Genomic DNA, 17,524 nt, shown 5'->3' with positions numbered 1-17,524 from the left:
GATTGTCTGATTGACCGTCTATTCCAGAACCTCCGAACAGACCAAATACACAGCAGAACTGACAACTGGAGTGGATGTGTTGAGTGTGTAATGGTACATTGTAAAAGTTATGAATTAAACATTTCTTTACTGTACAAGAATTTTCATGTCACTTGTAAAATGTCTTTTGTGAGATCCTTGGGATTAAAGTTTTGGTTACAACTTGTTGTTCAGTATTTAACTTGAGTACCTGCTCCATACCTTGGCTTTGCAGAGCGTGCGCTTGGCTCTTGTGCAGCTTGGTTCAAAGCCAGTGCTCTCCACAGTGTGGGGTGAGGTGGCACAAGCCACATCTCCCTGTGACACCCATAAACTGTTCCCACACTGCTGTGACAGGTCACCGCCAGCGGCTGGGCCCTGTCCCAGCTTGTGTCCTGGCCTCATCCTGTCCCTGGTGTCCCATACCGGTGCTACAGGTGCAGCCCGGGGGAGCTTGGTGACACCAGCTTGGCTTCTTGCCTCACGGTGAGCTCTGTAACACTTGCTGAAAAAACTTCGCTGGGGATTCCAAGGTTCCCAACATTCTCTGCATCCTGGATGTGGGTGGGGAACGACATTTAAGCTGTTCTTCGTATCTGTTGGTTTTGAAATCGCTTTGCATGAAGATTTTCCCTGGCAGCGTAAAGCCATGGCATGGCTCGAGTGCGATTGGAGCTCCCACACTGCCCAATGCCTCCTCTTTATTCCTGTATCCAAGAGCAGATGAGCTACATCAGTTTCTCATCGTGTGCGTTTAGATTAAATCTGTTAAATCTGTGTTGTGGTTTAATTTCCTTCCCTGGTATCCAGGCGGGGACGAGGCTGGTGAAGCTGTAATGGAAAGAAATTCCGCTGTTTCACATGCTGCCTGGAGAGATGGGTGGGGGCAGAGGTGTGGTGTTGATTTATTTTATTTTTTTTTTAAACTTGGTACTATTTGTGGTTGGATTCAATGACCTTAAAGGCCTTTTCCAACCTAAATGATCCTATGATTCTCTGGATGAGGAGTTTTTTAGCAGTGCTGTGGGATGGGCATTGCCCACCTCACTGAAAAAGCAGGAAGGCTGGGGGGGGCAGTGCAAAAGGCACTCACAGCCCTAAATCATATCGAACGGGTGAGCTTAAAAGGCACAGAAAATCCCTCATCTTTATTCCTGGCCTGATGAAGAATTTAGGAAGTGTTGGGCTCATGGCTCAGACCGTGGCTACGAGGCCATGGGTGTGGTGGCTGCTGCCATGCAGTGTCACCACTTCCCAGCAGAGGTCGGGGTGTCCCCATCCAGCTCCTCCTGTCCCTTCCCGGGTGGCTTCAGTGTCTAAACATTGACAGCACAGCTCCCGTCGGGGTGTTTGTCCGGGATGGAAGGTGGCATCGTGTGCCACACACGGCCCCGCTCCCTTTGAGCGTGTGTCTTGGCAGGGTTTGATCGGTGGAAGGATCGTGGCGCTCGGTGACTGGGAGCCAGTCTCTCTCGTGGTTATATGGTGGGGACAAGTGGCATTTAACTACCGAGGGGAAAGAAATCTCAAGTGCCAGAGATGGCGTATGCTGTGAGGAAGCAGGTTGTGGTTTTTGAGCACGAGGGAGTCTGCGGAACTGGGAATATTTATCAGTTTCAGGTTTCTGACTTGGTATTTCACTCCTCAGCTGAGGGAAGGAGTCGGCCCTTCGGCTGGATCTGTTTCACAGCAGACAGCTGGTTTATGTCATGGGGGGGGGGGGGCGTTGATTGGGAATGAAATTAGCAACTTTTAGAGAAAGATGGGAAGTGAAGAAATACTGGCTGTGTACAGCCCTTCTCCTAGCGTGTAATTAGCAAGTGCTAATTTTAATGCAGCAGCATGTTCTTGGATTTAAGGCTTCCGGTCTGCCCTGTGAGAGTAACCAGCCTGGTGACAGGTAGAGCGTCGTGGCTCGTGTTTAGAAATTCTGCTCTGAAATTAAATTTACAAGGAAATATTTGCGTTGACCTTCCGAGACCATCCCTTGCTTCTCCCCAAAGGTTCTCAAAGTTGGAGGAGCCCCTGAGCCATCTGTCCTGGCAGAGGAGGACAGACAGACACTGCCCAGTCCCCTCCTTGGTGACAGCCCTGCTCTGAAAGCTCCCTAGTGACGGGGAATCTCCTCTATCTGCCGCTTTCTAACTTGTTGCTGGGTTTCCTGGTGTTCACACCGGGTCTTAAGCTGCATTTCTGATCTGGGGGGAGGTTTTGCTGCCTCCTCTTTTGCCCCTCGGAAGCCTCCTGAGGTTAATCCTGCCCCGGTTCCTCGGGCTGCTCATCAGAGCACATCCCAGAGCGCGTTAATCGACGTAACGAGCCTCTGTTTATATGCGGTTTGTTCTTTTCTCACACTCTCCCCGGGAGAGGGCATTGTGTGCAAATGGCTTTGTGAAGAAAGAGATTGATTTTTTTTTTTTTTTTTTTTTTGGCTTTTTATGTCCGTGCTGCTCTTTGTTTATGGCAGAGAAGATCATTTTAAGAACGCGCCTTGCGCTTCGAAGGGAAAATGGAGAGGGTTAAATCTGTTCTTCCTTTACAGGGGCTGTGTTCCACCGACCCTTTCGGAGAGGTTTGGATACCTGGGGTGGTGCTTGGTGGAAAAATGCAGTTTTGTCCAACGCAGATGGTGGTTCTAGTTAAAAAAATAGTGGAGGGGAACTGCGGCAGGTCCCCAACGTACCTGAAAGGTACGTTGGGGACCTGCCGCAGTTCCCCTCCACAAGGAACACCTTGCTGGAGCTGTGCTCTTCTGGGCCTTTCATTTCATGTGGTTTGGAGTCAGAGGATTCTTTCGGAGTCGGAGGAGATGGGGCAGATGCTGCCGCTGTGTCCTCGGGATCCGGGAGAGGCCGGTTGTGCTTCTTATCTCCGTGCCTCTGCGGGGACCTGGCAGCAGAACTCGTCACTAGCTGGGAGTGACGGTGCTGGAGCCCTTCTTGTGGCTTTTTTCTTCTGCTCTTAACATCACTTCCTTTCAGTTCCCGTTTTTACTTTCTTTTACTCCTGCTCCCACCACCGCGAGGTGCCGTAATGTCTCCTGACGCAAAAGATCCATGAAGCGGCTGAACGTTTGGCAAACTTTCTCCCATTTCTGCTGATTTAATCCCCGTCCCCATCCTCACGTTCAAATCATACCCCAGAATAGTGTCCCAAAACCTGAGCTACTGTCACCATCCTTGATTGTCCTACTCGAGTGCTGGTGTCGCTTAGCCAGGAAAAAAAAAAAAAAAAAAAAGGTGAAATAAATGGAGCATCAACCCCTTTTGCAAACAGGAGGCCGAAGGGCAGCAGCGCGATTCCAGCAGCTCCCGTTCGACCTTGGATCCCGCACGGGGAGGCGATAACGCAGCACCCGGGACCTGCCGGGGAAAGGCGGGTCTCGGCTTCCCAGCGAGCTTCGATTTCACACCTCAGCCTGCCAAAACCAGGCAAAATAAAGACCCTTTTCACTTGGCGTTTATTGCGGGAGTTGCTGAAGGGGAGGCGGCCTCCCAGCCCTCCAGCCCCCGCGAGAAGCGCTGGGGCTTCCTAGAAATACTGTCACTGTCTCCGTTTTCTGTTTCATTTCTGAAGTTTCAGGGAGGCGCTGCCATTAGTTACATTCTCTTAGTGCCCTTCAAACAAACACTGTTGGGGACTAAAATAAACACGAGATCCAGACAACTAGAAAATAGACTCTGCAAGAGGAACGCTATGTTCCCAAGTGATTCATTCATCTCTTTATTTCATAATTTAGCGGCTGACATAACTCCTCGTTGAACAAATCTTCGCATTGATGCGGGTGGTGGTTCTGCTCCGTCCTCCGAATAATCTTCAAGCCGTCGGATGTTCTGGGGGAGGGATCCCAGTGGGAAAAAGGGGAATGTGCCTCCTTCCTGGCTGGATTCCACTGTCGATTCCAGCGGTGTTACCCCACAACCTCCCGGTGGAACCCCGGGATTCACCCTGTGACAGTCGGACTCTGCCTGTCCTGCCCCCGGGCGCTTTGCTGGACAACACGGGGGGCCGCCGACGGGTTGTGATGTCCCCATGGCACGTGCAGCCACTGGTGACGCCAACGTGTGCCGTGGTGTGACAGGCCCGTGGCAAGCGACAGCCCTCCCTCGGGAGCCGCCGTATCAGGGTGGAGCGGCGCTATCGGGGTGAGGCACCGTGTCACCCTGGGTGTCACTTGGCATCCGGCTGGGAGATCGCTGCCACCAGCTGTGGGAGAGCAGCGTTATCTCCCCCGCTCGGCCATGAATATTCAGCAGCGTCTCCGCGAGGAAGCCCCGCCGTGACACCCAGCCTGTCCCCGCTGCTGCTGGCGCAGGGCTCTCCGCTCCTCTTTGCTACAAAACGTTTGCAATCGTTCATTTCTGACTAATACCGGAATTATTTGCCCTGGCATTAAAGTCCGGTCGGTCACTGCAGAGTGCCCGCCGGCCGGGCCGGGGGCCGGGCTTCCTGCTGCTGGCGAAGGGCGGATTGATGGGCTTTTCATGCCTTACTACTATAAGCTTTTTGGGAGGAGGTTGCCCCAGCGAGAGAGATAGGCCTGAGGAGTGCCCCGCTGCGGCTCCTGCCAATAGCCATTCCTCGGGCTGCCTGGTGACACCTCCCGCTCAGAAACTCCTGGTGGAACGTTCACCAGATTTGGAGGCAGGAGTTTCTTCTGCCCAGGGGCTGCTGGAGTGTTTCTTGACCAATAGGCATTTACAGGTTTTCATCTTCCATGATCTCCCTCTCTCCCTCTTCTTCCCATCCTTCTTTTCATTTGGCTCCAATTACTACAGACTTTGAGAGCTCATTCATGGAGCTGTCGGAGCGGGGCCAGAGGAGGCCACGGAGATGCTGGGAGGGCTGGAGCCCCTCTGCTGTGAGGACAGGCTGAGAGAGTTGGGGGGGTTCAGCCTGGAGAAGAGAAGGCTCTGGGGAGACCTTGGAGCCCCTTCCAGTCCCTCAAGAGGCTCCAGGAAAGCTGGGGAGGGACTCTGGATCAGGGAGGGGAGCCATAGGAGGAGGGGGAAGAGTTTGACACTGAAAGAGGGGAGATTGAGCTGAGATGTGGGGAAGAACTTCTTTGCTGTGAGGGTGGTGAGAGCCTGGCCCAGGTTGCCCAGAGAAGCTGTGGCTGCCCCATCCCTGGAGGGGTTCAAGGGCAGGTTGGAGGGGGCTTGGAGCAACCTGGTCTGATGGGAGGTGTCCCTGCCCAAGGCAGGAGGGTGGGAACTAGATGATCTTCAAGGTCCCTTCCAACCCAGACCATTCTATGATTCTGTGAGAGCTGTTGACTAACACTTGTCCTCACACATGCTTTGAACTGCCCCTCCCCGGCCCAGGGCAGCACCCTCCGCCCGGAGCAGACACAAGGAATGAGGTGTCTCCGAGGCTCCCACCATCGGAGGCAGCGACACCGAGCCCCAAACCTACTGTTCGGGGAGACACGCGCCTCCCCGGCTCCCCATCCCGGGCCGTGCCCGTCGGCTGCTCCTCCTGTGTGTCAGCATCTCCCGGGGTCACGGCACACGTTTGGGGAATCCCGTCACCACGGGGGGTGATTCACCTGGCTGTGGGGCGAGGAGTGGGGCTGGGCGTGGGGCAGAGCAGGGGGAAGGGGAAGGGGCAGGGATGAATCAGGGCACTGGGAATAAGGCTACGCCTGAAACGGCATCTGTAGCCCAGACCACCGGCCACGGACGGACGGAAGGACAGCCAGACGGGTGTCTGGGCCGGTGGCTGAGCGCACGGTCCCGCGCGGAGCAGAGGCGGTGGGAGGGGATGGCTCTGTGTGTGCACAACCTCCAATAAAGCCATCGGCGGTGATATGGCAGCCACCACCCAGACGCCGGGGTAAGGGTCGATGGCACTTCCTTCCCAGGCGTGGGTCGTGCCCAGCAGGATTTCCTGGAGCTAGGGGTGAAGGAGCAGGTTCCACCCAGCTCTGACACCCGGCGCTGGCACCCAGCCGTGGGGACACGGCCGTGGGGACAGACCTGGGCCAGGCAGTGTGGTGGAGCTCCACTGGGTTCCACCCAATGGGGAGCTGAGTCGGGGAGTTCCAGGAGCCAATATAAACCCTTTTTCTTCTGGTTTCAGAAGAACCTTGGTGGTTCTTCGGCCTCATTTGTCAGAACCCACAGTGCACCAGGGAAAGGACATCTGCTGAATCTTGGAGCTGCTGGAAACAGGTTAAAAATGTCCTGTGTGTCACCCACCAGCAGCGATGCTGCACCAGAGCCCTTCCCACCTCCCAACAACCCCCGGCTTCGGAGAAGACAGAAAGATTTATAGATGACCAACTGTTTGGTCCAGCTTTCCTGGAGCCCCTTCGGGGACTGGAAGGGGCTCCAAGGTCTCCCCGGAGCCTTCTCTTCTCCAGGCTGAACCCCCCCAACTCTCTCAGCCTGTCCTCACAGCAGAGGGGCTCCAGCCCTCCCAGCATCTCCGTGGCCTCCTCTGGCCCCACTCCAACAGCTCCATGTCCTTCTTGTGCTCTCTATAGTCCCCTCCTTATCACCCACGGCTCTAAAGGGCCAAATAGCTTTCTCCCGCTGGATTTCAAACAAAGCCAGGGCTCGGGGAGCAGCATGTGTCTCGTCGGCAGTGCTGTGCCACACGTGTCGTCCACTGGGGTCAAGTCACATTGGTCACCAGCTTCCTATGGTTGCACTGAGGGCTGGAGATGCCATACGCCACATGGATGGGAGCGATTCTGCCCCAGGCTCCGCTCGTTCATTCCCACCCTTGCAGTGAATCCTGCCGTGGGAAGTGCCGGTGGGTCTGGAGAGTCCTAGAATCATAGAATTGCCCAGGTTGGAAGGGACCTTTTCAGATCATCAAGGCCACTCATCAACCCAACACTGACAAAGCCACCGCTAACCCGTGTCCCTCAGCACCACGTCTGCCTGGCTTTTAGATACCTCCAGGGATGGTGACTCCACCACTTCCCTGGGCAGCCCATTCCAAGGCTTAATAACCCTTTCCATGTAAAAATTTTTCCTAATATCCAGCCTGAACCTCCCCTGGCACAACTTGAGGCCATTTGCTCTTGTCCCATCGCCTGTTCCTTGGGAGAAGAGACCGACCCCCCCCCAGCTACACCCTCCTTTCAGGGAGTTGTAGAGAGCGAGGTCTCCCCTCAGCCTCCTTTTCTCCAGGCTGAAGTCCCTGCCCACTGTCACCCCGACAGGATGCCCCCCCTGCCCTCACCAAGCTGCCTGCGGGGAAGAGCTGGCTCCAAAAAGAATCCCCTGTGGACATTTTGGATGGACCTTCTTCCCCACAAGGAGCTTTGTAAAGGGCTGGAGCCATTGTCCCCAATTCCCAGTGGGGTGTCCGTGTCCGTCCCCCCCCCACAGGTGCCGGCCACCCACCCCCTCCTGCTTTGCTCTGGGGCCGTGCTCGATGAGGGGACACAGAGGGCGAAGGAAGAGGCAGAACCAGGCCGAGGTTGGAAGCCAGGTAGTCCCCGCCGTCCTCCACGGCTCCGAACAATGAGCTCCTGTGCTGCCAGCGGGAAAAAATCCCGACAAACAAAAACTCAACCCCCAAAAGCTTCCAAACTGCTCATGGGAAGTCAGCGAAGCAATTACGCTAATGACTATGAACGGGGCTAAAAAACAATCTTGGGATGAAAAACGAGTGGAGGGACCCGAATGAAGCGACCGATTCATGGCCCCGGCTCCCGCACCCCGGAATATTTCCAGGAAGCCAAAGGCCTTGTTTCAGGGACTGTCTCATCCCCCGTCCGCGCTCGGTGGGACCCGATTTCCACTCTGCTGGCTCCGGTGGCTCATCAAAATGCCTTCGTAAATGGAGCAAACAAGGGCTGTGTATGGCAGGGAAACAGTCGATTAACACGATCCCGGCTCTTTTAGGGGCAGAGTTAATCAGGCATTCAGCGTTTTGTCATTCTTGCCTTTCTTTCCTGGGAAAATCCTATTAGTATAAAAATCACTTAATTGGGCACTTCAAAGAGCTGATGGGAAAACAGCCTTCGCCGGGATCTAAACGCCCCGTTCAGCCCAACACTGGGCTCATTTAGACTTCTGCTGGAGCGTGAGTGTTTCATTAAGAGCCTTCACGTTTCCCACTTAAAAGAAAAAAAAAAAAAAGAAAAAAAAAAAAAGAAAAAAAAAAAAAAGAGCTTGTTAGCGGAGATAATAAAAAATAAATAGAGGAAAAAAAAAAAAAAAAGAAAGAAAATCTCGGAGATTTGAATCGTGCTGAAGAGGGGTTTTACTGCCTGGATGTGCCGGGCTTTGTCCGGGGGCTTTGTAAGAGCCTCTTACACCTGGAGTGAGCGCCCGGCAGTGCCCTTTCCTGAGCGATTTCGCACCTTCCCCGGGGTCTTTCATTGAATCATAGAACGGTTTGGGTTGGAAGTGACCTTAAAGATCATCCAGTGCCACCCCCTGCCCTGGGCAGGGACACCTCCCACCACACCAGGTTGCTCCAAGCCCCCTCCAACCTGGCCTTGAATTCCTTTGTGCGTGAAGGCTGTCGGAGGAGGGATGGAGTCTGCCCCCCCCTGCGCCCCACGAAAGGTGGGTGACAGCCCCGGGACCGACCTTTGGGGTGGAGGAGGGTGCGTTTTGGCAGGACTGAACCCCGTGTCCTCGTCCCCAATCTCCAGGAGGGATGTCATGGTCCCACATTAGCCCCGTCCCCTTCTCAGGGCATTTCCCTGGGCAGAAATTGAGGTTTTTGCAGAGTTGTTTATCCTGCTTTGAAAAATCACGGTGTGCTCTGCTCTGCCATCGCCAGCTCCATCCCCAAAGACCTGAAGGACCCTCGTCTGCCCGACCCTGCGCTGTTTCGTCCCCCTACGTGGGTTGAGCTAACAGGAATATTACGTTTCCCCCAAAAAATCCACTTCACGCACACCTTTGACCACCAGATTTCCAAACCTTCCTCGATGCTGGGGAGGGCTGGGCCAGGAACCACGGGAATTTCTGCGGTCGGCGCTGGAAGGCTTCTGCCTGGGAAAACATGTCCAGATGGACCACATACTTATATCTCGTAATGACATTTTGTATCCGGCCTTTATAAAACCCTTACATGTGGGTGTTGATGTGCATTTTTTGTTAGGAGCATGGGCTAGACCTCGGATTCCCATCAAAGGCCCCGGGATCCTTCCTCGGCACCACGTTTGGCTCCTCGCTCTGGGGTCGCCGTTACTTTACGTGGCTCCGCGAAGCCACATTTCTCCATTCTCCGCTTTCTCACCCCAAACCTGGGACATCCGAGCCCTGATTTCTTCACCTGCCTCAAACCATTCCCCCGCCCCACGCCGAAGCTGCCGCCCACGTCCCCTCTTTGGGGGGGGGGGGGGGGGGGGGGGTGTTGCTGCTCCGCACGTCCCCGGAGAGGATGAAACTCGGTGTCAGAGACGATGTGCCCGGGCACGTTCCCCTGACGAAACGCCGGCGCTGGGGGCGGGGGGGGGGCTGAGTCACGGCTCTCCCCGCTGCGAATAAGGTATTTCCACCCCTATCTGCAGTGCCTTCCTCTCCCCTCGGTGTCTGCGGGACCCTCCTGGGGAGATCCGACGGGAAGGGAACATTCCCGAGGGTTCCTGGCCCTGGCAGCGGCCCCCGCTGGGTGTTCAGGTGCCCCCAGTGCCGGGAAGAAGGTGACTTTGGAGGCCATGGAATATGCAGTCATTTAACATACCCCTTTTGCTTCCAGGCGTTGGGATGGGGCTTTCAAGCAAATTATAAGGGCGGATTCTCCACCCGCTCCCGGGTGGGGGTTTGGGACACCCCTCGGGGCCTGGTGACAGGTCCCACAGGGTGGCTGTGAACGGGGGGAAGGGACACCCCACCTGCCCTGGGCGCTGGTCCCGGTCCCAGCCCCCCGTCTCTGCCCTCCTCCCGCCGCCCGTTCTTGGGGCTGAGCATCGTGAGTCACCTCTGGGATTCTCTTTGGTGAAGTTCCTGTCCCGCCTTCTGTATTAATCACCCTTTTTTTTTTTCCCCTTTTTTTTTTTTTTTTTGCTTTTCTGGAGGTGCTGCTGCAGACTCGACCACAGACTCCCTGACCCAGACCCTGACGCCATTCCTCTCCCCACTTCCCATTTCCAGGAACCCACTTTGCCGATGCCGGTGCCGCGCAGCCGGAGCCCGCGGCGCGGGGGCACGAGGATGGGGAACGAGAGCCGAGTGCGCGACAGCTAGAAACACCCCCCCCACACCCCTCACCCCCATCCCGGGGCGCAGGAACCAAACCCCCACCAAAGAAATCACAGAGATAATTGGATTTTCCTAAGGGAAAAATCTACATTTTGATTTGTTTTCAAACAAATCTACGTCCGATTGATTTTCCGCCTGGTTTTGCCCTAGAACGTGTCCCCCGTGGGACTGGGGTGGGTTTTCTCGCGTCGCTTTGCTTTTTCAGTCCCTGGTTCTTGCATCAGCGGCTGCCGGCGTTCGCCCGGGGTTGCACAACCGAGGCCCCTCCTTCCTCTGCCACTTCGGGCGCTAATTTAAAAAGCTGCCGGTTTTGCCGTTCCCTGTTCCCTTTTGCGCATTCGGGGGGACTTTTTTACAGGGGAAAAAATAAAAAAAAAAAAAAAAAAAGCTCATGTAAGCGGGGAGCATCCTCTGCTTCGTCTGAGAGCCCCGGCTGCGCTGACGTGCCCGCGGCGCGGAGTTAGGCTTCCCTTCGGTGCCGATCCCATCTTCCTCGCATCCAGAGGGAATGAACCAACAAAGTGCAGCCGGAGCAGAGCTGGCGGTGGGTGAGGAAATGAGCCGCGACGCAGCCAGCCCTCCGCAGTGCGGCTCCAAACGCTGCTCTTTGCCACCAGGAGCAAAAACCATTCCCAGGTGGAAACATCAGCGGCAGGAGGTTCCCTGCGAGGTCTCCTTACGCGTTACAAACGGAAAGACAGGATACAGGAGCATCCCCGGCTTTCCCGGGGTGGATTTTCTGCCTTGTGTAGTATTAATTTAGGCTGCTTTCAGCATTCCCCATCCTCCTTCCCTCCCCATCCCACCGTGCCCACCCGGAGGCAGCCCCAGGGGGGGTGAGCGGCCACCCCCGACCCAGCCACAAGCACCTTGTCCTGGCCCAGCGCCGCAGAGCGGGGACCGGTGATGGCAAACGCTGCCGGGGCGCGTGATGGCCACCAGCCAAACATGCCCAAACATATTCTCCAGCTGCTCCAGCTGATGGGAAGCTGCTGGTCCAGCTGGGAAACGCACGGGTGTTTTTCACACCGAGGGTCCTGCTCAGCACCCCCGGCTCCAGGGGCCTTCGAAGGCGCCTGCCGCTCCCGAGGGACCGCTTTGACTTGGTTTTTGTCACTCGGGAGTGGGCTGTCACCTTCTTGTGCCCCACAGGAACACACATTTGGACCTTTGCTGCCCAAGTTGCGATGCCCACAGTACCTGGGCGGCTTATGCCACGCTGGGGGGGGTGTGCTGCAGGACGTGCCCCCCCACCCTGCATCCGGGATAAGCTGAGTCCGAGGGTATCAGCTCTGGTGCCGTGGGGCAGAGTCGGCCCCGCTGCCCCAGCTCGTTCTGCAGCACAGGGGGTCGCTGCCCCCCAGCCTTGCAGTGTAACCCCCCGGCAGAAGCCTCCCTGGGTTCCGACCTTCCCTGCCTGCCGAGCGGGGTGCATTTCCCAGATAGATCCCTCCAAATCCTCCCCCTGGGTTCCTGCAGGACATGAACGGACTTGTTCCTCCTCCTCATCCCTGCAGGACTCAGACCAGCAGATCCTTCCCAAAACCACTTTTGGGTGCTGGGGCTGGGGGGGGGGTGTCAGCTGATGGAGCAGAGCTGGGCCCTGGGGAGAAAACCTGGGCAGGGGTGGCCCAGGACGGGGCCGGACGGTGCCTGGGGACCAGGGGAGCGTCATCCGGGCTGGCTCTGAGGTGGGCACCCCGAGGGCAAGAGAGCGTCACCCCGTCCTTAATCCATTATCCCCCTTTTCCACTGGAATCTTCTGCACAAGGGACCTGGTGGGCAGGAAAGCTTGGGTGGGATGCAGAGCGCACCCCTCCCCACCACCCCCCCGCACCCTGCGCTGCTGCCCTAGGCTCCTGCCTCTCCCGGTGGGGAGGGGGCACCCGGGGGGCACCCCTGAATCCTCTAATGGGGGGGTACCCTGCATCCCCTGATGGGGAGGTCACTTTATCGCCTGACAGCGGGGTCTCTGCACCCCCTGGGAAAGAGGGCCCCGTACCCCCTGATGCAGAGATCGATGCATCCCCCCACTGGGGGTGTGTGTGTCCCTGCACCCCCCCTAGGAAGGGGGTCCCTCTGTCCCTTGATGTGATGTCACTGTGCCACCCTAGGAAGGGGGTCTCTGTATCCCCTAAACAGGGGGGGGTCCCTGTATCCCTTTCTGTGGAGATGCCTGCTGTCCCACCTGGGGGGGGTTGTCCCTGCATCCCCTTGGAAGGGGGGGTCCCTGTACCCCCCCTAGGAACGGGGGTCCCTGTAACCCTGTTCGGGGGGGGGGGGGGGGGGGCGTCGCTGCATCCCCTACTGGTGGGACTCCCTGCACCCCCCTAGGAACGGTGTCCCCGCACCCCGTGACCGGGGCCCCGGCAGGTCCCGCTCCCCGCTGGCACCGCGCGTCCTCCCGGGAACGGGGACCGGGATGTGGGGGGGACGACAGGACAGGAGGGAAGCGGCCGCCCCGGTGGTCGGTCCGGTGCCGGTGCCGGTGCCGGTGCCGGGGCGGGGCGGGGGCGGGAGGGAAATCCCGGGCGACGCGGGGAGCAGCGGCGAGGCCCCGCCCCGCCCCGGTATAAAGCGCGGCGAGAGGCGGCGGGCACCGGCCGCCGGGAGACGCGACGCGACGGTGAGTGCGGCGGCGGCGGCCGGTGACTCCTTACCGGGGGAGGGAGTTGTCACCGTGGGGAGGGGGGTGTCACCGTGGGGAGGTCGCCGGTGCCCGGCTCGGGGAGGGGGAGCGGGGAAGGCGCCGCAGCGGGAGCGGGCGGTGGCTGCGGTGGCGGCGGCGCCTCCCCCCCCCCCCCCCCGGTGGTCGCCTCCCCAGTGCGGGGGGAGGGAGCGGGGCAGCTCCCGGTGGCGGGGCCGGGGGTGATTAGGCCCCGGGGGCGGTGGGGAGCCCCCGCCGTTCGTCCCCCGCCCTCCTTCCCCCGGGCGCGGAGCCCCGCTCCGGGCTGCGCTCGCCCCCCGGTGGCGGCGGGACGCGGTGCGGGGCGCGGAGCATCCCTGCGTGCCCCTCCGTCCCCCGGGGCTGGGCGGGGGAGAGTTAGGATCCGGTCGCCTCCCCCTGAGGGCTCCGGAATCGCCCCCGCGGCTAAAGAGCTCCCACGGGGCTCATCGGTGTCATGAGCGGGGGCGTTCTCTGCGCTTTCCCTCCCCCCCCCCCCGCCCCGGGGAGGCACCTGGTGCGGGGTCACACCGGCTGCCGGCTCCGTCCACCCCCCCGGGTGTGGGTGCTCCCTGCTCATCCTGCTCCCCAAGCCTTCCCCCAACTGGTGTGACTGGTCCTGGGTGTCGCAGGTGGGGCTGGCGAGGGTGTCCCCGGGAGCGTCTTCATCTCCCGGCCGGGCTGGGTGAGGTTTTAAGGCAGCCGTGTACCTGCATCACCTTGGGGTTCTCCAGCTGGGTGGCAGGAAGCCTTGGAGCTCTGGAGAGGCTGCTAAAAGCAGTGACAGCCCCACGGGAGGGGACGGTGACCTGGCCCCCGTCCTTCCCTATTTGGTGGCTCCGGCAATCTGCAACCATGAGTCAGGGCCAAGCTGTTATCTCAAGGCGTGGGGCTCTGGGGTGGCACCTGGGCCACGGCGGTGGCCCGAGGATGGGGAGATCGGCGCCTGACCCAGGCAGGGGGGACGGCTGGAGGGTGGCCGGTCAGGGTGACGAAACATGTCCCCTGCCCGCTACCTGCCAGGGCTTGCCTGGACATGCTGGGACTTGCCTTGCAATGAGGTCACCCTGTTTATGCGCTCCGGCTGCCAGGAGATAGGAAGCTGGATTTCTATTTTTACTCGGGGATGCTCAGTCTGGGTTGGGAGCGGCGCCGGGCAGAGGGTCGGGGTGGACCCAGGGACGAAGCGTGGTCCCCCCCAACCCCAGGCTGGTGGCTCTCCAGCTGCCTGTGGGCACACCGTGCTGGGGGCAGGCCCGCTAACGCGGCACAGGCAATCTCGGGGAGGCTGAATTTGGGCAGAAATCCTCCCTGCAGGAGGCTGAGCACCCCATCCCTAGGGACGCTTGGGGGTCCAAGCTGGGGGGGGGTCTGGGCAAGGAGGAAGCTGTCTTCTACGCAGGGGTTTTATTTCCGTGAACTATTTTTTTTTTCCATGAAATTTTTAAAGCAGATTTAATGAGCGGGGCTATCCAAGCGGGGTCAAATCCTGGAGCGTCGTTTGCTCTGCTCTGATAACGAGGTTCCTCGTAACCCCGGGCGGCGCGAGGGATCCATTAGCCCCACGCATGGGGAAGGGGGAGGAAGGAAAGGTTTTGCCACTTACTGTGAAGGTCATGGCTTTTGGCACCGATTTGAAAGAAAACAAACAAACAGGTTCTTGTCTCTGGTTGCCCAACAGCTTCTTGCAGATAAGGAGGGTGGTTAACGAAGTGGTCAAGCTTGTGGCGTGTTCTTGCAGTTGCTTAAAAGGCTTCCTTGCCACTGGGTCTGGGTTCTTGAGAAACTGGCCAGAAAAACATCTTGTTGCTTCACTTGCCCACCCGCCAACTTGCCTTGTGCCTGTGTGGAAGTGGGAACGCGGCGGGGTTGTGGATGGAGCTGGTGGCAGCATCGAAGTGTTGGATGCTCTGCCCCAGAAGGGCTTTACTTGCTGGAGGAGGGATGGGGAATGTCAACATCTCCAACATCTGTCCAAGACACCGCTAAAATCCAAATGTCTGAGCCCAGGATGAGCACTGGCAGATGAAGGTCCCCTCCAGGCAGCTCATTGCAGACCCCAACCCAGCTTGTCCCACCTTGGCTACTGCCTGCTTTGCCCTGGCAGAAAATGTGCTAGCCCCTGGGCTTGCTCAACACCCCAGTAACTCGCTCTGCTTTCCTCCCAGCCACCACGATGCCCCTGTCTCAGAGCAGGGCTGGGCAGATGCCATGCAGCAGTAAGGTGTGCAGGAACCTCTTTGGCCCCGTGGACCACCACCAGCTCCAGAATGACTTTGAGGACATGTTGAGGCAACAGCTGGAAGAAGCTCAGCAGCGGTGGAACTTCAACTTTGAGACAGAGACTCCCTTGGAAGGACAGTTCAAGTGGGAGAGAGTCTTCCTGACTGAGCAGCCATCCCAGGAAGTCCACAGCTTGGTCAAGGTCACTGGTAGCGAGAGCAGGAGCTCCTTGGTCCACAAGGTCTCCCCCAAGGACCATCTTGGCAGGATTTGCCCTGAGGGCTCTCAGCAGAGCTCGGAGGTTTACAGGCCTCGTTCCCCACAGAGCTTGAAGCGTGGGCAGACCACCATCAAAGGTGAGTGCTAGAGGCTTGGTGTCACTCCATGCATGCTGGGTGGCACTGCTCATGTCATGGCTTTCCTGGTAGGGACAGATGGAGGGGACCTGGGTGCAAGAGCCCTGCCTGGCTCCTGGGCACGGGGAGGACACCAACCTCTGTACATCTCTCCCCTGGGAGAGTAGAGCCCACCTTCCAAGGGGAAAAGGCTGCAAACTGGGTGCCTTCTGGTTGCTGGGGGTTAAGCAGGGAGCTCACATCGGGCTTGTGGGTCTTACAGCTGAAGATGTCCCAAAATAGTTCATCCCCCTTAGCTCCCATGGCCTGAGCCTGTCCTCTAAGATCAAGGGCTGGGGTGGAAGTACAGGTGAGACCAAACAGAAGGGATGGTGGAGACCTACAGGCTCTTCTCTCCAGGAATGCATGGCTTTGGGTGACTAAAACGGAGTCCACCTGGGCTGGGTTTTGGGGTGCTTCCCTGGGGACACCCCCCTCTTCCTGCCCTGCTGCTCCTGATGGGCTGGAGGCACCTTCCGACCTTCTCTTTCCACCTTCCAGACTTCTACAGCTCCAAGCGGAGGAATGTCCCTGACAAGCCCAAGCCTGACAAGCCCAAGCTGTGACCTGGTGGTGCTCAGCTCCACTGCCATTGGGGACAGCTGCCCATGCTGATGTGCCCTGGGGGTGTCCGTGTCTCTTTTCCCCCACCCTGTACCGTGTAAGCTGTCTGTATGAAGCAATGTAGAGTTTGTAGATTCCTATTTATGAGTAGCTCTGGGGTCCTGAGGGACCTCTGCTGTGTGCAATGTAAAGGAGTAGCCCACGTTGAGGCTTGTAGCCCCATGGAGGGGATGGAGGAGGACTGAAGAAAAGACTCTGTCTCCTGCCCTGTGTTGGTGGGGCCAAGCGTTGTCCTTGCACCATCCTGCTGTGGTCCTTCCTCTGCCTGATGGCAGGCCATACAGGACACTTGTGTCCCAGCCACCTGGTGGCACCAGATATCCTTAAGAAAGTGGCACAGATAGGGATCATAGAGCCCTGGGACAGCCTGACCCTGGGGACACCCTGGCTGCTGGCACATGGTGGTGGCCCCTCTTCCCATCAGGATGGACCCAGGTGGCAAGCTCCTGTCCATGCGTGGAAGCAGAGTGATGGGGGGGCTGCTCCTTCCCATGGCTGCCTGGGAGAGGAAACACTCTTCCCCAGACAGCCCTTCCTTGGGGTGACTCACCAGTGCTGTCACTGTCAGAGACAGGCTGCAGACAGTGACCAACCCACTGGAGGTCCCTGAGCACTGAGCTCACTGTGGGACCAATGCTGCCTTTGGGGGTCCCCTGGATTCTGCTGACCCAAAACCCCACTTTCTTACCTTGCTGTTGGCTTGTTGCGTTTGCCCTCCTGTTCCTGCGTACTCCAATGCTGACACCAGGCTGGGGAGCTGCCTGCTCTGGCCATGTTGGACTGCTCTAGGAAGGAAGGCAGGAGTCCTGCTCACCAGCAGGGATGACACCGAATGAAGAAACTGTAGCTTTTCTCCTGGACTTTTTCTCCTTTGGGGCTGGGGGAGAGAGAGAGAGGACCCTCACCTGGCTCTGCAGAGCAAGCAGCTTTGGTCACCTCTGGGACCAAGGGATGTCCCGGAGCGAAGGTTGCTTGGTCCCAGCACTGAAGGATGGGTCTCTGCTCCTGAAGGACTCAAGACTGTCAGGTCTCAGCACTTTGATGGGGTTCATCTCCTGCTCTGCTGGATTTGGACTCGGGGAAACTGGTGCAAGATGGTCCCAGGCAGAAGAGGAAGGGGATCGACCTCCCACCTTGTACCGCGATGCACTTTGCTGTCAGTGAAGCTGGCAAGTTCCCAGCATTAAATGTTTATTTATAAAAAAAAAAAAATAATTAATAAATGCTATTAAGTCTATGTGGGGGAAAGGGGAAAAACCTGTTTGTCTGTTGATGTTAACTCTGAATAAACACTTGTCTTGTGTAGGGGAATCGGTGTCTCTGGGTTAATGGAAATAATTGTGCTGGGAGCGGGGTCTGCCTGTGGGGAGGAGGATGCTCTGGTCTGGGTCCCTGCCTGGCTCTGGGGGCCTGTGGAGGGT

General features: G+C 58.0%; 1 protein-coding gene across 1 annotated transcript; it reads left to right on the top strand.

Moving 5' to 3' along the window:
• Positions 1-12,761: 12,761 nt before the first annotated feature.
• CDKN1A (cyclin dependent kinase inhibitor 1A) lies at positions 12,762-17,412 on the top strand. The gene is made up of 3 exons (XM_074163427.1): positions 12,762-12,822; positions 15,030-15,440; positions 15,981-17,412. The coding sequence occupies exons 2-3, from the start codon at positions 15,038-15,040 to the stop codon at positions 16,043-16,045; spliced, it is 468 nt and encodes a 155-aa protein (XP_074019528.1). The 5' UTR covers positions 12,762-12,822; positions 15,030-15,037; the 3' UTR covers positions 16,046-17,412.
• The last annotated feature ends 112 nt before the right edge of the window (positions 17,413-17,524 follow it).

Source organism: Numenius arquata, chromosome 24, assembly GCF_964106895.1.
Source record: "Numenius arquata chromosome 24, bNumArq3.hap1.1, whole genome shotgun sequence".
Taxonomy (NCBI): domain Eukaryota; kingdom Metazoa; phylum Chordata; class Aves; order Charadriiformes; family Scolopacidae; genus Numenius; species Numenius arquata.
This window is presented reverse-complemented; position numbering and strand designations above follow the sequence as displayed.